Source organism: Galleria mellonella, unplaced genomic scaffold, assembly GCF_026898425.1.
Source record: "Galleria mellonella isolate WM207_F2 unplaced genomic scaffold, CSIRO_AGI_GalMel_v1 utg117, whole genome shotgun sequence".
NCBI lineage: Eukaryota > Metazoa > Arthropoda > Insecta > Lepidoptera > Pyralidae > Galleria > Galleria mellonella.
In genome coordinates this window covers 4,389,044-4,416,137 of record NW_026441980.1, presented here as the reverse complement: position 1 = coordinate 4,416,137, position 27,094 = coordinate 4,389,044, and the positions used below count along the sequence as shown (strand labels likewise).

Below are 27,094 nucleotides of genomic sequence, written 5' to 3'. Positions count from 1 at the left end.
CACGCCCTACAAATTATGCTATAGGATTTCATCATACAAATATAATAATCAAAGAAAAAAGTATATTAATATTTCTGTCCGTTGTCAAGTAAAAACACTGCTTAGTTTGGAACTAGATGGCGTTGTGTATTAAGTCAAGTAGTATTTATTATTATTATTGACTAGTTTTCTGCCCGTTACTTTGTACGCGTAGATTAAAGGAGGAGAAAGTCAATATAATAAACTACTTCTAGATAACATATCAAGACAAAACATAAACCAATTTTCAAATTAGACTTTCCGCTATTCAACTGTGAAAATCGCATCCAATTTGGTGCAGTAGTTATTTGCGTGATGCTTTGCGTGTATATAGATAGATAGTCAACAATTTTAATAATTATTGTTTTGACTTTCATTGGCTCTTATCCGCTCATATCAATTATTCCTAAATATCTCTCATAGACAGACGTCGTTTAGTTGCAATTTTTTTTATAATAGTAATATTATGTCCCTTGTACTTATCCATGACCAAAGAGCCGAAGCTCCGATGAGCTCATTGTTCGATTCAAATCATTCGGATCGATTCGCAAAGCATCCAACCGTAAAATAGACAGATAGAAAGTGTTTTAAATTCATTTTCTTGTTTATAAAAGACAGATTGACACCACGACCGCCATTGCTGTCTTGATTTGCTGAGTATCCGTCCATGAATTTGAATACACCGGTCCATTGTAAAATGAACAACATTGTTTTGGTGAGTTTACTTTCTCTATCAAGTAGGTGCGTTGCACTTTTATTTATACACATTTTCAACTGACTTCAAAAAAGGAGGTTCTCAATTCATTTATATTTTTTTAATCTATTACCTCATACCCCGTCAGTCGCGAGCCGATTTGGAAAATTCTTATTTATAAAAAGATATACTTACAGTAGTTTTATCAAAATAAGTTCAATAGTTTAGTTTTTAAATATTTATGATTTAATAACTAGTTTTGTCACAATTGAAGTCGGTTTTTTTCTGCGAAACGTAATCTTAATTATTTTATTTAATAACTAGTGTTTACACGCGATTTCATAGCGTGATCGTGATTTTAATTGATAGGGATGAAATGTAGCTTTCTTTCCTTATCCATAATAGTACAATGAGCGACGCCAAGAGGTAATAAACAAACAAATTTACTTTCATATTTATATTTCATCAGCGTAACCGGAATTTGTTGACGGACCGGGATAAAAAGTAGCCATATAACACGTACATACCAAAGTTCAATCTAATTAATTAAGCCGTTTAAATACTAAACGTGTCAATCAAAATTACATTTATATTTATTATAATATAATATAATTTATTATAATATAGTAAGTATAAGAATTGGTATTTAAAAATAAATTTCTAGAAAAAAATAAATCTCTTACCATAAAATACTATTAAGAATAACTATTTTCGAGATACATGTGTAGTATTTATTGAATATAATATGCTATTTATTATCTATATAACGTTCGAAGGATGGCCTCATCTATATATATTAATAACATTTAGGTCAGGTCTTCCTTCGAACGTTATAAGCAATCCAACTTTTTTCTTCTATGAATGAATTTTCACATATCTTATTTTTCGCATATGGTCAGGTCAGCTAAGCCAATGCACGTCGTAAGCCGATGCACGTCGACCCATACGGATCTTTTGTGCTTCTCCCTGCCTTATACCATCATTTCATAGATCCTATGTGTTACCCTAACGATATCCCGCGCTTTAAGATATCTGTAGTCTCCTGGCTCTGGATAAGCCGTTCTCAGTAGACTCATACGCATACTTGCCAACGAATTGCAGTTGCACATCAAGTGTTCCATGGATTCCGATTTCTTTCCGCACAGCCTGCACAGAATTTTCACATAAATCCATAAGGATTAATATAAATTAAAATATTATAATTATTACTTGCAACACTATAAAATGGCGGAATTCGTTTTATTAAAAAAATATGCATCAACCAATAGGTAATTAATTTTTGGAAGGTTTTCTGAGACGGTCGCTCCATTTCGATGAATTTCAAGCCGTTACGTATATTATGTATTTAGCATCATTAAAATTGAGTGTATATTACTTAACAATAATTATATATAGGTGCTCTAGGTTGGCTAACTTTGAAACAGTTAACAAAATTAACAAATAATCGTAACCTGTTAGTTTACTGGTGACTCAATCACGCCTTATAATAAAAAGATATGAACGAGACTGGGACAGGTTCTACATTCAGTCCATTATTACTTTAATATAGTAAAGGAAAATTATATTTATTTATTTCTCATACTTAATATATCTTTTAAATAAATTAAAATGTATTATTAAATGTAAAGCTTCTTGTGAAGAGAATATATTGAATAATTTACAGAAAATCATAAAATTCCATATTTATTTATATCCTACACAAATTAAATCAAATCAAATCATATTTATTCGCTTGCTACATGGTACAATAAAACGTTACATATATATACAGGCACATAACATGCAACACCCTGCAGAGGTATGCAAATGTTAAAATGGTTTTAAGTCTACATTATATTACAATTATAAAGTCCACAATTACAAACGATTCTTCGCTGCCATACCTTAATGAATCAAACAATCGACATGAAATTTGTTATACACGTACTTTTTGGAGATAGGGAAGAATATAGGCTACTATTTATATCAGTCTAATAACATATGCCGGAAACTCACATGTAGTCGCGGTTAAAGACTAGTTTTAAATAATATAACATAATAATTATTATTTATATCCAAGTTACGACGATATACTCATGCATTGCCATATTGGATTCTAATATATTCGGCAAAATGGAAACATGTCAATCGAGTACGAGGTTTGTCCGGAAAGTACGTATAAAAGTTTTTTAAAAATTTTATTTTACAATTATTCAGGTAAATCAATTTTATCCCCTTCAAAGTATAATGCACTTGTGCCAACGCCGTTTCCACTGTGAGAACTCCTCTGGTTGTAGGTTTCTCAGCTGCCCCGTCGTAGCTTTTTTTATCTCATTTATGTCCCCCAAATGCCGCCCCCGAAGTACCAATTTGGTTTTTGGGAACAAGAAGAAGTCACACGGGGCCAAATCCGGCGAATAGTTTCGGTAAATAATATAACAAGAGAGGTAATTATTATTACGAACTTTGCCATATCCAGCACATCGACGTAGAATTTTCCATCAACTGTCTGGCCTGGATATGGACAATCCCCCGAACATCGATCCTCGGCCCTCTCTGAATCTTTTTAGCCATTGTGGACGGTTGGATCATCCCCATAATATATTCACGGCCATTCTTGCCGAGTTTCGAGAGAAACTTGAAAATGGAAGCATCCATGTCAACGGGGTTTCGTGAGTATTATGAATATGCAATCAGACCAGAACTGAAGCATTGTTAGGGACATAAGGAAGGGGTCCTGCGCTTACCTGGCCTCCCCACTCCTCTCGCATTCCAGAACACTTTTATACGAACTTTCCGCAGACTCGTATTATGAATATGCAATAGTCGACAAATGCCTCTATCTCATTAGAGATAATGCCTCTGACTATCTCACTAAGGATTGCTGTCGTGAGAAAATATATGTATATATTTTTTACATTATCTCTTAATTTGACAAATAGATTGTTCTAACTAATCTGATGAATAACATTTTGAGATTGATAGATTTATCGAAAATCGCCTACACTAAAGCCCCTACGAATGAAAGAGTCAAACACCTAAATGTTTCAATAACTTAAATAAACAGACTAGACTTTGGAACTCCCTCCCAATTCATACCAGAATGGCGCAGATCGTTTATACTTTCAAAGCTCAAACAAAAAGATTTTACAAAAATACAAAATGAAAGTACAACAGCATAAAAATAATGAATAAATAAATTTTAGTTACGTCAACAGTTTCATACTCTACTCGTAGCTGCGAATTCTTAAGTTATGCGAAAATAGAAAGCATATAACATAGTCTTAAAACAGCTTTTCTGCTCATTAATTTAAACATTACATTTTACTCTGCAAAGAAAGTCTGCGCACTTACACATATGAATGGCGAGATGTTCCTAATCCTTTCATTTCTAAATTCAAATATTTTCAAATGTCTCTAGCAAAACAATTGTAAATATTTGGATTTTAAAATGCTCAGCGAGATATGAGCATCTCGAGTGTAGCGTTCATTACAATGGCAGTAGTCCAATAGTTCTGATAACCGCATCACAAATAAGAGTCGTAAACATATTTTATTTGAAAATTTGACTATGAAGTTAAAATATGTCTCTGATTACCCTATAAAAACAAAATATTAATTAATTATATTTATTTTTATTAGCAGTGTTTCTTAGTGTATGCTGTAATGGCTTCACTAACATCAGCTTGGTCGATACCATACTATCCCAGGTCCTAGAGCTGGCCTGAGGTTCACCAGATACGCACCACCACCGCCTCCACATTATAGGATACCAAGTAAGTATTTTAGATTAAGAAATTAAAATTATTAACATTTTTATAAGAGTATTTTAATAATAAAACTGAACATTTCTTTCAAAGAAATGTAAATCTAAAAATGATAAGCTTTTGAAATTTTTAAAGAAAAGGTTAACCCATGAAGAAATAGAAGATGTTAAATAACATGATTTTTCCCAATTGATGGACTTTAAGAACTCCCATATTGAATTTAATCACATTTGAAATCACAAGAAATTTATTGAACATGAAAAAATATTAGAATATTTTTTTTTAATAATATTGGACATTACGCGAACCATTTTTTTCGATCAATTGTCTATAAATAGTCAATTTGAAATCGCAATATTTTTAATCAAATGAAAATATAAAAATATTTATTTAGCCATTTAAATTTTAAAATAAACTAGTTTTTTATTATTTTTAATCTTATGTTATCCTTCTTATTTTTATCTTATATCATCTTTCTTATCTTTTATTCTCGTATACGTCGACCAATTCTTTGTGCTTCCCCTTCCTTATACCATAATTTTATAGATCCCACGTGTTACTTTTACAATATCCTGTGGTTTAAGATATCTATAGTGTCCGGGCTTTATTCTCATGTTAGTTTTGTCATAACTCGAGTATTTTTGTTTTATTGTAAATTGTTTAATTTTTAGTACGCCAAGTGCAACCAGAGGAACCAAATTGGCAGAGAGCAAAACGGAACCATCACGACGACTACCACCACGATGATAACGACCACAAGGGGTCCAGTGGGGTCACGGGGCCAGTGCACACTTTCGTCAAAACGGACAAAAACGCCAACTACAAATGGGGGGTACGTCACCATGTTGGCAACAAGTACGCATCGTAGCGCGTACCACTCGCTCGAGTATTATTCCTATTTAATTTATTTAGTTGTATTATTAAATGTAATTGTTGTTTTAGTTATAAATTAAACGTGTTCTCTTCTATTGTGTATTTCATTGTTTATTTTATCGGTTGACTAACATGATGATAAATTATAATAATATTTCCACTGACATTAGTCACTGGAAAATATTTATCGAAATTACTTCTTTCTTACATAAGTTTTTCATTCTGACTTCATTAAAGCAGAGTGCCTTCTTAAAAGGGAATAATTTAGATCGTATCAAAATTGCTAATAAAGGTACATATTAATGAAATTATCTTGCAACATATACACACAAAAAAAAATCAATTTAGACGTGAGTTGAAGATATCAACCTTCAAAAGCATTTTACAATCAGCCATCAAGTCTCTTTGATATGTCCATATCTTTATGTATTTTATTATTTGCATGTACCTCACTGTTATTTACCAAATTCATATGCTTTCTTTATATAACTTTATAATTTAACATTGTTTGCCGACTGCTTTAATCATGCTGTGTGTACACCTGTCTGGGTCTCAATCTAGTTCAATCTATTATCTTTATATATATAAATGTCTATAATGTTATTGATTGTAACCTGTTGTGTATTCCTTTAATAAAAAATAAATAAAAAAAATTGAATAGGGAACATTTCCTTAAAAAAAAAATTACAACACCATTTATTGTGACATTAAATACGTTGTAGCTAGTTTAAATATAGGTTCCTTAATATATTATCTACATACATTATTATCAAGTAAGTATTGATTATAATTATATACAGGGACGGTATAAGGGGACAAAATTAAATTAATTAAATATTTTGCTTCGCAAAAATAATAGCAATTCGAAACGAAATTAATATGGAAACAATAAGTGTCATCAATTGTAAAAAGAATTATGATAATCGGTCCATAACAAGTACAAGTATAGCATAATATAACCTGCACAAATAATACAGAAGAATTGAGAGAATATCCTTCTTTAACTTAAAACGCTTGAAATAATGCTGTTTTTCAACACTTACTGATCGCTTTCTGCATGCATGCATTGTCTGCGTAGAATACAAAAACGTGGCTTTTTTTTAAATAACAGTAATGTAAACCTATGTATACAAGTAACATATACATACATATAGTTATTTACAAATATGTAACATGGATACATTTATAATATACATCAAATATAAACAACTTCTTTAACCAAAGAATAAAACAGCAATAGCCGCATATTATCACCTACATAGTTTATGACGTTATTTATTTGATTGCCTGTTAAATATTAATAAGGGCTGTCAAATACTTGAAAAAAGTATTTAATATATAATTAAAGAGTTAGCGGTGCATGTACTATTAAAATAACTATAAATTTTGTTATTATTACATATACATCTACATATATATATATATATATATATATATATATAAATCTTAATTATAAATAAAGAAACTGGAAGATCTAAAAAATAGCCTGTAATCAATTTACATTAAATTATGATAATAAATTAATGACAACAACAAAAGATGTTAGTTTATTTTTGAAGATTTTTTTGCTAATATTCCGATTGATATTACATCTTCTCTGTACATCATCTCAATCTCGAGCAAAAAAATTACTAGAGACTAATATCGGTATTTTCTTTATGAATTTAAATTTTCACATGTATCGCCCCTTTCATATCATAAAAATATTCAAACAGCTTTTATATAATACGGAAGACCTTTGGTAATAATAATATTTTTTTCATAGATATTGTTGTCCATATCATATATTTTTAATAAATGTATTGATAATAACGTTTTTCCACATTTAATGAAATTTAGCAAATTAATCCCATATTTAAATGAAACTTAAATTTAAATTCTATAGACACTATATCTATTTTGCAAGTTTATATGAATGTTTGAAAAGATTGTTAAATCAAATGTTACATCACTTCAGGGTTAACGGACTGCTTAGTCAGAAATATGTATCACGCCGTCAAGTATGACGCATGTGTTGACAAGCTAATGACACATATTTTCATCTTGGGAGAGGTCACAGGATGCACTGAGTTTTTTGTGATATCAAAAGGCATTTGATTGTGTGGATCATAAAACGCTTTTGTACAAGCTCGAACATTATTATAAGAGATAATGATCTAAAATTAATGAGAACTTATTTAGAAGATAATTCAAACTGTAGATATTGACGGTGTAAAATCTAACGGAGCTAATATTATATAATTCCAATGCGCATGTATACATAATCTCACATAAATGACCTTCCCTTTATGAAGAAAATTGCAGATATTTAATTGTTTTTAAGGATGATACATTATTTTAAAATTGGACGTCAAAGTAATCAATTAGACGATGTAAATTGTGCTATAATATATAACTAATAACCTATTATTAAATTCCAGCAAAACAAAAAAATTTACACTTCCTAATGTAAGACTAATAAATACAAGTTATTGCTTAATGACGAAATAGTAAATTTTGTTAATGATACAGTTTTTTTAGGTATAACAGTGGACTCGAAATTAAATGGGGGCCCCATATTTCAAAATTGTGCCAGTAGACTCAGTTCTGCTGCATATGCAATTATGTGTGTGTGTGTGTGTGTGTGTGTGTGTGTGTGTGTGTGTGTGTGTGTGTGTGTGTGTGTGTGTGTGTGTGTGTGTGTGTGTGTGTGTGCCATACGTTCTATGTGTGTGTATGTGTGTGTGTGTATGTGTGTAGTGCTTTAAAGACTCAAATATCCTCACAGTTACTTCACAATACATTTATGAAAATATTATGTATACACGGAAGAACTTAGCGAGTTTTTTAAACAAAGACTGTACAAGTAGAAACTTATATATATAAATACATGCTTATTTTACCTAAATGCCGTCACAAAAACTCATAATTCATTCTATGGTAATTGCATAAGATTTTATAATAAACTGCCGGAATCTGCATTAAATCTGACAGAGAGGCAATTCAAATTTTATATTAAACAATTTTTATAATGTTTTTAAGCCTATTACAGGATAGATCTGTAGATGACAACAATCAAGTAAATAATTAGTTTATTAGCATACAACGTTATAATTTTATTTTCTCATTGCTTTCTTGATTTAATTGATTAATTTTAGAAATATGAAAGTCATAGTTTTTTGTATTAATTGCCGCATGCATTCTTCTCTAAAATGTGAATACTATAACTATCAGATGGCAATTGTGAGTAGCTTTGACGTGGTCTAGTGTTTTGATAGTCATGCTCACTAAAATGTCCAGATTGTGGCGGCGTGGTGGGCCGGGTATATATAACTTTTAATATGGTCGAGCGCAGTGATGGCTGGCTCATCCGTCATTTCTGAACGTTTTTGAAAATGTATATTCTGCTCTAATCACTATGACTGATTTCAATTATTAATTGTTTAACCAGTTGGTTATGTATTCAATTTTTTTTTTTTTTTTTTTTTTTTTTGAGTATTTAATTGAATTAGTGCTAATTGGTGGTTTGTATTCACACAATTAAACTTAAAAATGTAAAATAATAATAAAATTATTTAAAAGAGCATCACGCAAGTTTCTTGCTCGTTCTTCTTGTGATGAGACAGCTTTCCGAACGAGCGTTAAATTAAAAAAAATGTAATGACTTTTCAAAAGTGCTTCAATGTAAGTTTATTTGAATAAATGATTTCTATTCTTTATATAATATATATATATATATATATATATATATATATATATATATATATATATATATATATATATATATATATATATATATATATATATATATATATATATATATATATATATATATATATATATATATATATATAAATATTAGAATTATGATACTAAAAAACATTAAAAAACGTTCTACGTCTTTTTTTTTATACAACTTAGAATGGCAAACAGGCTGATTGCCCACCTGATGGAAAGTGGTAACCGTATAGACATGGTAGGCCTATAGACATGAGCAGTACCATGGACATAACAGAGTACACTGTTTCGCCCATGATACCCCCCATGCGTTGCCATTCCTGACGACTCAGGTGTCAGGTGTGATATCCCACCCTTCAAACCGAAACACAGCCATGCAAACACAACTGCTTCACGGCTGTCTATTATCCAAAAGGATTTTGATACCTTAATTAAAAAAATGTATTAACATTTTGTGTCCGCTGGCCCCTGTAATCGCCCTTAAAACCGCCCCTGTCAGGTCGCGGTTAGTCGCTCCACTGAACCCGACCATGCCACGCCTCTATAAGAGTTGGCAACTTGTAATATGTACTTGCAACATGCACATATGTGCATTTCACTTGGGTGCAATTTAGTGCATGGCGACATAATTTAATTTCTTTTCGAACGGTTAACAAAATAAGTACTTGTATATTATAAATAAATATTCGTATATTATAAATATATATGCTGTGTGGTCCCGGCATAGAACGGACCACCCCTTCCTTTCCCATGGGTGTCGTAAGAGGCGACTAAGACAACTTAATGTACGAGAGATGAATAGCAGCGTTCCCCTTAAAACATCACCAAAACCTAACTGCAAGTGCTAAACCGCCTGCCAAACTTGGCAACTACTGATAAAACCCCCGTTATAGAGAGATGTATGATTCAGTAATAGACAATTAACAGCTGATATGATAATCACATTATAAATAAATTATATAGCAATATATCCAGTCAAGGGGGAAAGGGATTGTTAGTAATGGAGACTAAGAATCCCATTGCTATCAATATAACCCTAACCTAACCAGGTCGACCTCCACGCGGTTCCCCCTGGAAACCATCATGGTTAATTCCTGATGAATTTATCATGATGGGCTAATGGGCCTGTTTTCATTTTCATCGATCACCCTTCACTGTGTGCCCCGCCAGCATATACCGTTAGCGCAGGCGGGGTTACCATTCCTTTTTCACCTATTAAAAAAATATAGTCTGCCAGGTTTAACTCCTCGCGGTTCCTCCAGAAACCATCGTGCTTAATTACAGCGAATTAATCATGATAGTCTAACTGACCTGCTATCATTCCTAACAAGTACTCCGCCAACGTATACGGTTAGCGCAGGTGGGATACCCATTACATTATCATCCACTAAAAAAATATATGTAAATAATATTAGAAAAGGAGAAACCGAGGATTCGCTTACACAGACTCCAAATGACGTTATAGCCCAGTGTCAATCCAAAAATCTGTGTAACCATTTACATACTACCCTTTTGTTTATTGTGACATCCGCCTACACATATCACGTGTCCATATAGACAAAGGTTGTATGATAAATCCGTTTCTTGATCGGATAACGATTCTATTGTATCGTGACAAATAATCGATCTGCAATAAGCTTTCAATGTTATTATTAGAATACAGTAGGCGTATTGCAAAAACCGCACAAGTGATCATAAGATGTCAAAATTAAGGCGTCAGCCGACATACCTAACTAGTACGGGTTAAGGTTACCGCACATTGGTAACTAACACGTGGACGATAGTTGCAAACGTTACTGTTCTGTCATTCATTCATTCATTCATTCACTCATTTATTCTATCAAAATGGTAACTCTCCTACACTATTGGTATATGTTAGCGAGGTACAACAACAGTATACTCTGTTATGTCCACGGTACTGCTCATGTCTATAGGCGACAGTTACCACTTTCCAACAGGTGGACCGTTAGTTTGTTTGTTATTCTAAGTTGTATAAAAAAAGGTACCAGTGAGTATTATTCCTTTAACAGAATGTTAAAGATTTAAATTTTCAGAAAGACTGATCTATCCTTTTGCAATTTTCTTTAATTGTTATTTAAATCCTAAGATCAGATTTTAGCTTCTTCCTTTAAATTTTCAAATTCATATTTGAATCATTTATTTATGTCTTACTTTATACTTCGTAGGACACGTAAAGCCGTCGCTGTTATCCGATAAGCCACGTTAGAGTACCCGAATAAAACTGTTAAATATGAATCTCACTTGATTTTTTTTTTGATGGGTGAAAATGGTATGGTAACCCCGCCTGCGCTAACGGTATACGCTTGCGGAGCACCAGTGAAGGGTGATAGATAAGAATGAAAACAGGCCAGTTAGCCCATCATGATGAATTCATCAGGAATTTACCATGATAGTTTCCAAGGAAAACCGCGAGGAGGTCGACCTGGTTGCGTATATTGCTAGCAATGGGATTCTCAGTCTCCAATACTAACAATCCCTTTCCCCCCGAATCTCACTTGATTAGCCAGCTCAATATGGATACTTCTGACTTATAGTTTTACTTCAAAGGACAATTTTTTACAAGTAATTATTGTCAGTGTACGGTCAGCCTTAACGTGGTTGGCAACAGTAACTTGACAGTAACAGAATGACTCCCAATGACCGGTTTTATTACATGAAAAAGCCGACCGTATTTAGTTCAATTTGCGCAGACGTGCCTTTTTAACCGACTTCAAAAAGGAGGAGGCTCTTCATTTACATTATCAACATCTTTTTATGGGGGGGAAAGGGATTGTTATTAATGGGGACTAGCTGACCCTTTGCCAGCAATACACCCTATCAGATCGACCTACACACGGTTCCCCCTGGAAACTATCGCGGTTAATTCTGGTGGAATTCGTCACGATGGGCTAACTGACCTGCTTTAATCGTCACCTATCATTCCTTACTGGTGCCCAGGCGGCATAGCGCAGGCGGGGTTACTATTTCATTATCACTTATTAAAAAAACTATTTTGAAGATATTTGAATATTTTTTTTTTGTTTTTTTTTTAATCTACGTTTCATTTGGGATTTTTATTTTTTAACATGTCAATCCCATAAAATCTAATCAATTTATCTATTATTATAATTATGACTAAACAATACTACTTACTAATTCACTTAAGCACAAAGCAATTTTGTTAGTAGGAGCATGCATTATGCTCTGAACAATCTCCACATCAAATTTATTAATATTAAATATATTATTAATTAAAAATTTATTAATATTAAACTTTTTGTTAAATAGAATGGTTATACCCCCTTCTTATTTCCATATCATACCTTTAGAGGTGACTTTGGTTTTTTGTCAATTAATGTGATTAATTAAATTGAAAGCTTAACAAACAGATTTTATTGGCAAAAGAATTGACAAATATATTTACAGATATACATAATTTTATAAGTACAAAAAGATATTTCTATACAAAGACTTTGTGTAATTAAGCCGATTTATAAAAAAAAAAAGTTGTTATTTATTAATATTTTATAATTTGGGTGTCTGTAAGAGATGGCTTTTAACGATAAGGCCGCCTTTTGTATATGCACATTCTGTATAAATACTCCTTGTATACATCTCTACTGTGCGCAATAAAGAGTTTATTTTTATTATTATTATTAAGGTCTTTATCATTAAATATCTAAATTTTTAAAAGCATTTTATACAAAAAAAAAATTATATAAGTGACATTATTCAATATCCTAATTTGTTATTATCTATCTAATCAACACAATTATGTTAATATGGCAGATTCTGGAGGCTTCTTAGATTTACGAGTGTAATGTTAATCAATGAATATCAAATTATAAAGTGACTACTTTCGAAAAACTTTCAAAAAAATTAAAATTCCAAACTGATTGTATTTCTTTTTTTTGTAATCGATACAGCTATAGATTGTTTTAACTTTGTATGGCCTGGCTTAGAATAGGCTACCCCTTCCTTTCCCGTAGGTTGTCTTAAAAGGCGACAAAGGGGACGAGCAGTATTGACCCTCTTAAAACATCACCAAAGCCTAACCACAGATGCTAGGAGGGAAAGGGATTATTAGTAATGGAGACTGAGAATCTTATTGCTAACATATATTGTTAGCAATGAGATTCCCAAACAGGTCGACCTCCTCGCGGTTCCCCCTGAAAACTGTCATGGTTAATTCTTGATGAATTCATCATGATGGGCTAACTGGTCTGTTTTCATTCTCATCTATCACCCTTCACTGGTGCTCCGCCAGCGTATTCCGTTAGCGCAAGCGGGGTTACCATTCCATTTTCACCCATAAAAAACAAAACTACGGATGCTAACCCGCCTGTCAAGGGGGAAAGAGATCGTTAGCAATGGAATTTGATAACCCCATTGCTAACAATATGCCCTATTAGATCGCCCTCCACGTGGTTCCCCTTGGAAACCATTGTGAACAATTGTTATTGAATTCGTCACGATGGGCTAATTGACCTGCTTCATCCCCGCCTATCATCCTTCACTAGCGCTCTGCCGTCAGCAGGGGCGCTAGCGCGGGTGGGGCTATCATACCACCAAAACTACCTGTCAAGCGTGGCAACTATTGGCAAGCCCCCCAACAGAAGGACGCCTCCAGTATCCTCCTCCAGTCTCCACTTTCGCCAGTGGCCAATTAACGGTTTTTTTATTGATAAGATGATGATTATGAAGTGAAAGTTTACATTTATAGCTTATAATTATAGTCATAAATTGAAAACGGTGTCATTCATAAATTAAGGGCATATAGCACATCTTACTCTATGGCAAAAATTGGTAGATTTACTACCAACTTTTGCCATAGAGCCCTAGAGCCATAGAGCCCAGCCAAGTCTCCCTAGCACCAGAGGAGACTTTGTACAAAAGTCGATTGCTTGGGTACCTCTGTCCCATTCGTGTTTCAACCGTGAAGCAGTTGTGTTTGCATAGCTGTGTTTCGGTTTGAAGGGTGGGATATGGCGTGAATTTACTGGGTATAGACGAATAACACCTGAGTCCTCAGGAATGGCAACGCATAGTGGGTATCATGGGCGAAACAGTATACTCTGTTATGTCCATGGTACTGCTCATGTCTATAGGCGACGGTTACCATTTTCCATCAGGTGGGCCGTCAGCTTGTTTGCCATTCTAAGTTGTATAAAAAAAAAGCTCTTTAATTTCGAATCCCTAACCGTATGATTATACTAGTGGAATGTGTAGGTATTGTATGTTTGTATGTGGGTAAGATTGCATACAGTGAAGCAAGCGATGTATAATTATTGATGCTAACCCGAGATAAACTCGCTATTGAAACCAAATGTCAGTTGTTTTTGCGTTACTTGTTATTCACTGTTATGTTTCGCATTTTTTGAGCGATTTCAAAAAGAAACAATATCTCAATTGCACTATATTTTTGTAAGCATATGTTACGTGAATAACGTTATTAATTATGAATTCATTTTATGTATTAATCTTTTACCCCCTTATTCATAAAAACGTCAAATCTCTGATAAATCTATTTTGGCTACAGAACTATTTTATTACTTTCTTTTTAGTTAAATTTCCAATTTGGAAAAAGTGACAAAACAGTGTAATAGTTAATATAGATTTTGAAAATTGAAAATGTTTTATGAGAGTTAATATTTATTCCCATGTTAGTCCTATATTAATATTGTCACGTTTAAAATCGCAATATTTTGAGAACAAATATCTAAATTAAATTCTCCGATTAATAATTAGTTTGAACTATTCAGTTTTTTGGTCTAGAATGTAGATAGGTTAAAAAGGTGTAGGGCAGGAAATAATATCAGCTTATGAGTAAAAATATGCAAACACTTTTACAAACAAATTTTTAATATTAATATCATCAACAAGACCCGAAACCCTACGAGTATTTAACGTTTAAAATTGTTTAAATAAAGCAAAAATTTGTTTCGAAAAACTTTTGAGATTAATTCCGTTATTGTTTTTTTTATGTAACTTCCCCATTCAAATTACGTCTCTAGAACTAAAGATGACAATAAAATACATAAAGTGACAATAAAAAAAAATCTAATTCGTCGAATTGGAGTCACGTAAGAATGCTGTAATAAGACATGCACGATTCGAAACGGTATCAAGCAGCGAGATCAAAATGTCTTAACGGTATAACAATTGTATAATGATGTTTGCAGTTGCAATTTTTCTTGACTGACTATCACAATGGGGAGTGATGTGTTCATAAGTGAATTTGTTAACCTGTAACTAGTTGTTATTAGTAGATATATATTTTACCCAATTGTCAAAGAGAATGGAATATATATTTAACAATATATGTGTCCTATAGCTTCGCCCTCGTGAATTAGTACGTATATCCTATGTGCTAAGATCGAATATAACCTAAAGTATTCCAAATTTCATTCAAATTCGTTCAGTATTTTTTACATGAAAGAATAACAAACATCATTTCATCCATCCCTCCCAACAACATTTATAATATTAATAGGATTTTTTGTGTGCATTTGTGATAATGACCACGTGTTTAATGATATATTGCTATATGTAATTAAGTCCCAAAATCGATTCTTAATTAATTATTTGCTAATTTAGGAAACTTTCTTTTTCTAGATTGGCTCAATCTGGGTATTCTGGGCAGTGTTTTCAAATTAAATAACCCTGATTCCTCCTATCATTGGGTATCTTAGTTTGAAAACTAAACAATACAATTGTATAGCACTTATTAAAAAAATTACAAAATTCCTGGATCAGATATTGGCTTCACGAATAATAAAGAGTCATCTCTTGCGTTGTCTTGCACATGAAAATGTTAAGTGATACATTTTATTTTTATCTCGTATTACTACACAGATTTTACCTTATTCCAAATTCGTAAATATATTTACAAAAGACATTGTGATTTCCTAAATATTTTTTTAAACAAACTATTAATGCAAGAGAACAAAGAACAAAAAATATAATTATGGGACAACATAGACACAAAAAATTAATAGAGAGCGTCATGGACTAGTGGTTTTATAGGATAAAGGTCGTGAGTTCAAATTTGGCGATACTAAAAAAATTTTATGATAATTCAAAGTACACAAAATTTTCAATTTGAATGGAAAGCAATGGAAAACATCGTTAATATATCTTATTAATACATAAACCGACAGTAGAGCTTCTATTGATATTATTACAGTAGCCGTAATTGCAAATTCAAATATCAAATTTGTTCATCACTCTGAATACGGTGGAATCATAAACAAATAGTGCTCAAAAATGCTTAAAATATGCCTATTCTAGCCTTTATGGTATTTTGCAAATAGAAATAAATTACAACCTTTTTCTTTTGAAGTAATACAAAAATAATACCACAAAAAAAGATTTGCTTTCACTGAGTCGCTTATTAAATAAAAAAAAAGAATGCACCGAAATTAATACGTAAGGAATGTGCACACACTTCAAAAACTGTTCCAAATTCAATTTTTATTCTCACCTACATATTCGATTTAGTGGTAACTATACCACTCCCGCCAACCACCTTCAGGCTAGAAGGGGTGCCTCTATATAAAGTGAGAGTAACTTACACGCATCGCATACGTAATACATGACGCGAGTGTGTAGTGGGCTTTGTTTATTTTTTTCTTAAATTTTTTATTTTTTTACAAAAACAAAAAAGAGATAAAATTGTGCGTGCAATCATGCTAAAGCAGTGTGTTACGTTGACCATCCTGGGGTGTGTTATGGCGGTCCCCGTTCCGAGAGCACAGCATCAGTACCAGACTCAGCCACAGCAAGTATGTATTATATAATCTATAATTGGTCAGAAATTAATTTAATAAAATTTATTTTGTCAAGCTCTTTACCTCTAGAACTACAATAAAGGAGACTAAGAAAAAAAAGCATATTTCTTTATGCAACTTAGGATGGCAAACAGGCTGACGGCCCACCTGATGGAAAGTGGCAACCGTCGTCTATGGACATGAACAGTAACAATGTTTACTATACTATAATAATATACTAGTTCAAAATAAAATAAAATCTGTATCCCTTTATCGAGCCGCATAGGCATTATGGCATGTTATCCATATTCTCCGCCTATGGGATGAACTTTTTCCATTAGTAAGACATCAGTAGCTTATTGCACTACCGATTATACTCCAGTTTTTTTTTTTTCAAATAAAAACTGGTAACTAATAATAAGTATATTGAAACTAAGTGCAAGCAGTTTCAATACTAAATATATAACTTACGTATGAGTTTAATTTAATTCTACCTATTTAGATATAATTAAATACTACCAAGAATTCGCGACACAACTATATTTACAATTTTTTTCCAATTACTTATTTGAATTTATTTTTTTATTATATTACAATGAATTAAATAAATATTAATAAAAAATATTTGTACAATGTTTATTTATATTAATGATTATGAGCTATGTTACATGTACAAACATGGATAAAACTTGTTTGTTTAATTTGATTACAAACGAAATTAACGAATCTAGAAGCAACCATACCCAATGATTTTATTAGAGTTTAATCATGCAACACCAATTAAATATATTTCGTACAGAATAAGTAAGACAACAATATCCATAATAAATAATCTGTATAACTTATAAAAATTTTAAAAATTGAGTACGGGTCAGATTACAATCAAGTACAAATTCGATATTGCGAATATTCGGATTCGTATTCACTTTACTTGAATAAAATTATTTTCAGTTATTGAAGTTACTTATGTAATAATCATTCAGAACATCATATTTAACATTCTTTTACTATTTATTCGTTATCAGCACACAGTTTTCTTCTTAATTCGTAAATCCCACTAACTTTCATATGTTTTACGAGCCTATCCGTCGTTCATTCGGAAAAAAGTCGGTCACCAACGTTATGTCACAATTAATCTGGTTTAATGGTGATGTTTTACATCATATAGGTAATAATTAAGAATGAATTATGACATCATAAAATATCTAAGTAACCACGAATGTAACTATCTTGATATAATATCCATGATAAACGAGCAAATAAATAAATATAACAGCAAGAAAAATACCTTACAATTAAGTTGATCCAATATAAAAATCAATTTGGATCGTGTTAATCGTGGTGAAGATTGCGTAACGTTCCACACAAAAAAAAATACCCAAGAATTTCTAAACTTTATTTTAGAAGTTGCTTAAAACTAACTAACTAATATTACATCCATAATTACACTAGTACCTATGTTAGATATCTACTAGGTAAACCCGTCTATGACCAGTCCAGTAACTTTCTTCCTTAGAATAGTCTACTTGTTTCATGTAAAACTGCATACTTTGTAGTTAGTATACAAATGTTCAAGTTACTCGTAATAAAGCTGCATACTTTGCTTTCTAACGATGGAAATACCGTAACGCATAATTAAAAATTATAAATGCCTATTGACAGACACAATTAGTATGAGTGCATAATATAAATAATAGGTATGTAATAAACGTTTCATGACTTCAAATTAAACGTTCGCCTTTTAAAAAAATAGCTGCGTTCCATTTGCGTGCATAATTAGGTTGAATGCGTTTTATTTTCATAGTCATTTTTAGTCACAAATATAATGTTTTTTTTTTTATTTGAGACAAGTTAATTTGCTTGTAAATCTAATAATTAAATTGGTTCTTAATATAAATATTACTAAAACAAAATTATAAAGTACTAATAGAAAATTAACAATAAAAAGTAGAATCAATGAAAAACTGGCACTAAGCATTTCTTTTTATTCGATTTTTAAAAAAAATAACATGTCTCTTGGGCATTATGTTTTTCTTTTTATTTAAATTTTAAAAAGATTACCTTATTCAAGTTTCTTTTTAAGATAGTAGTTACTATTTTTTAAAGCAAATACCTACTTTTGTTTTAAACTCTAAATATCTACCTAGATGCAAATAATTATTCTCATATCCTTATTCAAGAACGTGCGACCCCATTAATCTGGATAATGTCAGACTCGAACTAGCTTAGTGCATTCTCTTATATAATGCACAACCACAAATTGCACTTTAATGAAATAACAGTTAAGTATATTGATATTTGGTTTTACAATTTTTACTGAAGATAATTTAGAACAGGTATTGGTTTTTATCGATTTCTCTCAATTCGTATGTATTTATTTATGTGACGTTACGTAATAGCTACGCTAATCTAAATCAACTTTGTGATTTCTTTTTATCCTTTTTAAACTTTATTTTATAAAAAAAACCTTATATATTAAATAATATAAACTTCAAAATACTCGTAAATATATCTGTATAATAAAAAACGATTACCAATAAACTGGTTAAATAAAAATATACCATTTTAGTTTAATAACCGGACCGGAATTGTATTTATTTGAGATGTAATTTCCTATCTAAACCTCTAGTTACGAGTTATAGCGTAATTTAATTATACTCTACTAACAATATCAAATAAATGTAAAAAAAAAAATATTTACACAGTTTGGATAATTCCAGATTAAACTTAATAATTGTAATACTTAGAAACACAAAATGCAGTCAATAACAAATCGAATACATAACAGTATTCGATTTTTACACATTATAGTAACATGATTGTTGAAAAATTTGATAGAGTACGTGTTAATCGCCTCACACAAACTGAATTATGTTCAAATAGACCGGAAAATTTTAACAAAGCATTTGCATAATCTCCCTCGCACATGTGGTACGACGAATGAAACATAACCGGTCAGTGTTACAGTTCTGCAATTTCGCAACGGCGTAGCATTTTATTTGAGCTAGTTACACCAACTAGGTCTATTGGGATTATGACGTAACGCACAATTGTGCGATCAACTTTTGGATCAACTATAAAGCGTCACACACGGCGAAGGTAATATTTTTATTTGATCTAATCACACCGTCTAAGTCTATTAGGATTATGTCGTAAAATACAAGTGTGCGATCCACTTTTGAATCCACTATAAAGCGCGTCACACACAGCAAAGTTAATATTTTTATTTGATCTAATGTTACCAACTAAGTCTAATAGATTTATGACGTAACGTACAATTGTGCCATCAACTTTTAGACCAATTATATAGCGCGTCATAAACAGCAAAAGTTATAATTTTTTTATACGACTTAGAATATTTTTTTAAGTTTTAAGATAAGATTTCAATGAATTTTATCAAACGGACTCTATCTTTTATTCAGACATGAAGTGTTACGTGGCACCCATGAGAATAACCGTCCGCGTTACTTTAACGCTAAAAAAATATTATACTTACTAATTGTATTATAAATGTGAAAGTGAGTTTGTTAACTTATTTGTTTTTACTTGGCGCTTTTCTAACCAGTGGTCATAAAATATAGTATAAGTACATATACTATTAGTCAAGAGGGCATAAGCTACTCTATTTATCTCGTACAATCAACATATTCCAGTCACATGAAACACACATAATACATAAATGAAAACATCCTAAAATAAAACATTATTGATTTCCATTTAGTATATAAAATTAACATAGTTTCATGTACCCTGCATGACCCACTTCTTAAAACTTGGTTGGCTTCAGTTTGCTGCAGTTTGACGTAACAGACAATTGCGACAACCTTGTCGGATTCCTTGGACATAACAGATGATTTTCATTGTATCGACTAATTGAAATTGCGTTTTTTAAATTTTTTTATTTTTTTATTTTGGATTCAATAACTATCCATCTGGATCGTTTTTTGCAATTTTATCGAGAAATATTGAAAAATATCAAGATCTACTTAAGTTTTAGTAACATCTTGCTGAAACCGATGATTGCTTTATAATTAAATTGTAAATTATATAAAATAAAATTATTAGAATATTTAAAATTATTATAAAGTTATTAATATAAATTTAGTTTCGTTGTTTGTCTTTAAATCCTTACTAACACTGTGATGTGTGAAAATGTGAATGTGTGTTTGTTAGTGACTTCGTAGCGCCTTAACGGCTTAATTAATTAATATGAAATTCGGTATACACATATTATATGCGAATGAAACGGATAATAATTAAAAAAGCTAGGTAATTTGTAGTCTGGCCAGTGGATATATTTTGGTCATGTAAACAAAGTTGTGTGGTCCTAGCATAGAATAGGCCACCCCTTCCTTTCCCGTGACTGTCGTAAGAGGCGACTAAGAGAAGGTGAGGAATTGGCAGCAGCGTCTCTCTTAAAACATCTCCAAAACCTATCTGCGGTTGTCCATCCGCTTGCCAAACTTATGTTCAATAGTGGGCAGTTAAAAGCCGATATGATGATGATGATGATGATGATGATGATGATGATACGAAGTCGTTAAAAGCTAGTATTTATATATTATGATATTATCAAGTGGCGTAAAGACGCTGGTAAATGTATAAATGAAAGTCAGCCATGCTCGTAGCTACTTCACGGTAAAAACTAGTTGGACACAGCTACCTAAACTGACGACTTTTATACAGTTTTCATGTAGTTATTTTCTTATTTACTGTTCTCCAGCAGGTCGAAGGCATACCACCACACCTTTTGAGGCAGTACATCGGTCAACAAGCCCAAGCTCCCACACAGATCATCGCCAGACCCGTACAAGCATCGCAAGCTCCTGCGCGCCTTGTAAGTTCTTTAAAACCTTTTATATATTCCAGCAGGCAAAAAGATAAAAATCATATCGTATAAAGCCTTAATAATATGTGTTATTTGCCTTAGAAGGTGAACTGCACAGATACTTTATCTGTAAGATAAATTGAATAATGATTGTGGTAATACCGACCCTCCACTTTCAGTGGTTCCTTTAAATATACCTAGCTCACGACCGCCCTGATGGTAACTATCCCTAATAGACGTGAATAACGCTATGAACAATTTCATAATGAAAATTTTCGTCTTAAAAAAAATTATAATATGTATAAAAATCTTTATAATATTTATTATTAAGAGATAATAAAAAAATAATTACCTACACATAATGTTGATCGTCATGCTTATTCGTGAGAAACAACATTGTAAATTTACGCATAATAAAACAATTATGATTACATACAATGATTACTATTTTCGGACGTCATTGTGAGAAATGTGAATGTTATTGCCGTAAACGTAGTAAAAATAAAGAAAGGAAATTACAAGCAAAGCTTACACAGAAAAACAATGGGTACTTCATTTCAAGTAAATTCATATTTGTATTCTAAATTTTTAGATATGCTTTTAACTATGCTTTTAACTATAGTATAACCACACACTAAAGAACTGTCTTATCAACGTATATATTACTATTTACTAACTACATATATAATAATAACTAAATATATAATATAATATAATATATATATATATAATATATTACATATATTATAATATGTTTAATAGAAGTTTAAGATTTTAATTGTTCTTGTTCTTAACTTATTTATGTTTCTTGGCAGCCATATTCAGCACAGAGCGAAGGTCAGTACCAGCCACAGTACCAAGCTCAGCCTCAACCCCAACCACAGTACAGGCCCCAGTATCAACCCCAAAGACAACAGGAGCAACGCGATCCCCAGGAGGACTATGATGTAAGTATAAATTCGTTTGCTTGGGCACCTCTGTCCCATTCGTGTTTCTACCGTGAAGCAGTTGTGTTTGCATGGCTGTGTTTCGGTTTGAAGGGTGGGATATGGCAGTGAATTTACAAGGTACAAGGGGAATAACACCTGAGTCCTCAGGAATGGCAAGGCATGGGGGGGTATCATGAGCGGAACAGTATATTCTGTTATGTCCATGGTACTGTTCATGTCTATAGGCGACAGTTACCACTTTCCATCAGGTGGGCCGTCAGCTTGTTTGCCATTCTAAGATGCATAAAAAATTGTTTAAATTCCATAATTGTCTCGAAAACAAAGCGTCTTATTTTGAAAACAGTTCACATTGTATTGAATGAGTTACAGTTATGAAACAATAACCTTCATGTATAGAAATATGAAAGAACTTTATAGCAATACATTTGAGTAACTTTTTGAATAGGCAATTAGACATCTTTATTATCGTGTGGTATGTTAAGTGGTAGGCACTGTTTTAATTGGAAATTATTTTTATAAATGTATAATTACGTTAATGCCGGTGATAGATTTTCATAAAAAAAAATACTACTCATAATTTATTGTATATATTTTTATATATATAATTAATATGATATATTTTTCTCAAAAATATGGCGTAATAATATTTATTTATTTATTGACCACATTACAAAAAATTTCCGGTACAAAAGTCGGGCTTAATGCTATATAGCATTCTCTCAAAGTCAACCTTTGGCAAAACAGAAAAGTTGAAAGCCAACTTTAAATATTGAAGAAAATGAAGATTTATGATAAATAATAGGTATTTTATTTATATCACGAAAATGACAAATTAGCATGTGGTCTATTTGATGTTTGTGCATGTGGCCATTGTTTCTGCTTACTCCAATAGAAGACTAACATGACGTATGTATCAATAAATTAATTATGTGCAGATAATGTAAATCGACAACCCTAGCAGCCTAGAATATAGAGCGTCAAGTTTCTCAGTGAAAGTCGCCGATAGTCCCCTTTTGATCCATCCGCATTACGAAGTACTGTTACACGTAGGTACAGACTGAGTTCCGTGCACGCGATTATAAAATTGTCTTTAATCGAATCGATTTAATGTTTGATCAGGAAATAATCGTTTCTGCATTAACTAGTAGCAATTAGGCATATCGCACATCGAATATAATATAATATTCGATATGCGAATAGGCATTTCGAATTTGTTCAGCCGTTTAATTGTTATTCAGAAACAAAACTCTTTATAAACTTTGACATAAAATTAAGCAAAATAAAATAATAATAATATAATTTGTAGGTACTTGTTTATCTCAATGATAATGTCGATCATAACAAATCTAAGGAATAAGAAAAAAATAAGTTTTATACTGTATTTCACTTGAATTATTCACTTGTCATTGTATATTTTTGTTTATAGTGTAATAAAGAGTTAAATAAATAAATAAATACCTTAAGTAGATTAATGGACGATAAAAGAATGACAAACCCGTCTGTGCTATCGTTATTTACTGGCGAGGCACTGGTGACGGATGATATGTAAGGATGCAAGCAGGTCAGTTGGATTTTGCTAGAATTGGGGATAACCGTCCCCAATTCTAGCAAAATCCAACTGATCTGCCCATGCATTCCCCCCCTCCCCTCCCTAATAAGTAGGTATGTCCATACAAACTCATTTTAAAATCCAACAACCTTATATTAGTATTACCGAACATACATTTGAGCGGAATTCTAGGGCAAACCTAAAAAGCTGAACACATTTTGTAACAGCAGCCTTGGTATATGAATAAAGATAGGATCTAAATTCTTTCCACGCTATTGGTAAACGAAACCCGTTCACTAATTCTCTAAAAATAAATTGAGCAATTTGTCTAAACGTTAATTTTGTACACTGTCTCTTTAATATCAACTGGCTTTATGGACACAAAAGGTCTCAGTAGTTGTGGGTTTGAATTAATAATAAAAACTCAATAATAATAAGAATAATAGCGGAATTAAAAATTATAATTTTAACCAACTAACCATTCATATATAAATAAATATTATCACGACTATAAACACCAATAGAGTAATCACAGGCATTGGTTTTTTTTATACAACTAAGAATGGCAAACAAGCTGACGGCCTACTTGATGGAAAGTAGTAACCGTCACCTATAGACATAAGCAGTACCATGGACATAATAGAGTATACTGTTTCGCTCATGACACTCCATGCGTTGCAATTCCTGAGGACTCAAGTGTTATTCCTCTGTACTCTGTAAATTTACTGCCTTATTTGCCTCACATCACTGCTTTATTATTTTCATTGGTGGACTATTGTCGTTGTGGAAAACGTTACACTCGATGTAACAAGACATGGAGCAAACCTATTTTCACTCAAATTCGGTTTATAATGGGCATTTATAATTACCAGACAAGGATATATCAAATACTTGTTGAACTTTAAAACACGTAGACAGTATCAAAGGTCTTTATTTATATATAATACGTGTAAATGAAATATTGAATAATGGAATACCAAAAAGGAATAATAAATGAAGATGAAGATAGGTCAGTCTAAAATTAACATTCTAATTCGAGAGTCTCGTCGAGTAGCGTCGAATTTAACATTCTAAAGAAGATTCAGTTCTCATAATGGCATCTTTCTTCCACAGCCCCATCCATCATACCAGTTCGGCTTCGACGTCAACGATGACCAGTACACCAACTACCAGAACCGTAAAGAACAGCGCGACGGTGACGTCATCAAGGGCTCCTATTCGGTGGTAGACAGCGATGGGTTCGTGAGAACCGTCACATACACCGCCGACCCTAAAGAGGGATTCAGGGCTGAGGCAAGATAAATATTAACTTTGAAAATTATTTTTAAGCGACTTCCAGAATACTTCTTTTATGTAATTTTGAAACAAAATTATCGATCAGATTTTGGTAGTTGTTTTCACAATCTTCGGGGACGGATACAAATTAATCATGTGTTGATTATTAACAGTTTTTATTTTGTTAAGCATATAACTGTTTGTTGCGAAGCAAAATCACATTTTACACGATTCCACGTTTGAAAATTCAAATATTACACATTAAATTTTCCATTAATAAATTTCTTATCGTTTATCAAAATGCAGTTGTCGCTTTCTTTTTACGAAACAAAAGATATCCGTACAATTAAATTAAATTATAGTTATGTAGATGTCGCCACTTATATCGAATATCCTCTTCGATAGGTTTCTAGGCAGCCAACCGACATCGTAGTGAAGATCCCTACTCCCAAGCCGCAGCTGCAAGCCCAGGTAGCACAGCCACAGCCTCAGGTGGCCCACGTGCCTCGGCAGCAATTAGTTCAACAACAGCAGGCACCACAGTATTACCGTTACGAACAGTAAACTAATATAGTCACATCAATAATAATGTCTACAATAGGTTATTTTAGGAATAAATATCCGGTTACTACATTACCATCCAGTGTACACTTATAATATTTATTTTCTATTTATTTTTACTGAAAAAAAATCTTAAAAAATGCTATGATAGTAGACGTTATTATTGCACACTGATGATAGTTCATGTTTAAAGTTTTAATCTGTTCCTTATAGAGATTAGAAAATAAATAAATATCATAACTTGTCATAGACAACGGTGTCTTTTATCTATTACTTTTTCTATCTTATACAATCTGACAGAGTAAGTCGATACAAATTATTTATTTAATAAGTTTTTTTTTTCTCTATAAGCAATGTTCACATGCATATTTTAGTGCATTAAATTTCAAACTGTGGTAATGTCACTTGCCACTAATAATTGTATTAAAATATGTGTAATTTAATTAATTTCTTTTACATATTAATTGACATGGACCTAATTTATAATTGCGGTGAATGTTAAAATAATTTTTGTATGAAATTTTACTTTGTAAATTTATATAAAAACTTAAATATTACTATTAATTATAAGGAATGTGATTGTAAATATTTAGAATAGGAGTCTTTTTATACGTTATTTGATTAAAACGTTAATAATTACAAACATATAATCTTTTATTTACAATATATCCTATTTAAACTTTTTAACGCAATTCATTTTGTATTTTAATTTATACTTTTTCCTAGTTTTAATACCTTTTTATTAGGTCTCTTATGGATTTATTGGATTAAATTTTTTTTTCTAAATTAAGATCTAAAAGTATCCAATACGAATCTAAAATATATATGTATTTTTTATTTAAATACCAGAGGGAGACTTTGTACAAAAGTTGTTTGCTTGGGCACCTCTATCCCATTCGTGTTACAACCGTGAAGCATTTGTTTGTATGATTGTGTTTCGGTTTGAAGGGTGGGATATGATAGTGAATTTACAGGGTGCAGAGAAATAACACCTGTCTTTAGAAATGGCAACGCATTGGTGGTATCATGGGCGTAACAGTATACATACTCTGTTATGTCTATGGTACTGCTCATGTCTATAGGCGACGGTTACCAATTTCCATCAGGTGGGCCG

At 31.8% G+C, this 27,094-nt stretch overlaps 1 protein-coding gene and 1 pseudogene across 2 annotated transcripts; both read left to right on the top strand.

Moving 5' to 3' along the window:
* Nucleotides 1–2,832: 2,832 nt before the first annotated feature.
* Nucleotides 2,833–5,417, top strand: LOC113511808 (uncharacterized; annotated as a pseudogene).
* Nucleotides 5,418–16,614: 11,197 nt separating this feature from the next.
* Nucleotides 16,615–26,617, top strand: LOC113511944 (cuticle protein 18.6). Of its 2 annotated transcripts, none has more exons than XM_026895672.3 (5): nt 16,615–16,832; nt 21,544–21,654; nt 22,461–22,592; nt 25,258–25,437; nt 25,825–26,617. In XM_026895672.3, exons 1-5 carry the CDS (start codon nt 16,737–16,739, stop codon nt 25,981–25,983), a joined length of 678 nt encoding a protein of 225 aa, XP_026751473.1. In that variant the 5' UTR covers nt 16,615–16,736; the 3' UTR covers nt 25,984–26,617. The 2 variants fall into 2 exon arrangements, with proteins under 2 accessions (XP_026751473.1, XP_031769528.1); XM_031913668.2 differs by having other exon boundaries at nt 21,541–21,654.
* Nucleotides 26,618–27,094: the final 477 nt, after the last annotated feature.

Bases quoted from the DNA above. Each gene is read 5' to 3' on its own strand.
- LOC113511944 (XM_031913668.2), top strand. From the start codon at position 16,737: ATGCTAAAGCAGTGTGTTACGTTGACCATCCTGGGGTGTGTTATGGCG. The intron at 16,833-21,540 runs GTATGTATTATA...ACTGTTCTCCAG, and splicing joins ACCAGACTCAGCCACAGCAA to CAGGTCGAAGGCATACCACC. The intron at 21,655-22,460 runs GTAAGTTCTTTA...GTTTCTTGGCAG, and splicing joins CGCAAGCTCCTGCGCGCCTT to CCATATTCAGCACAGAGCGA.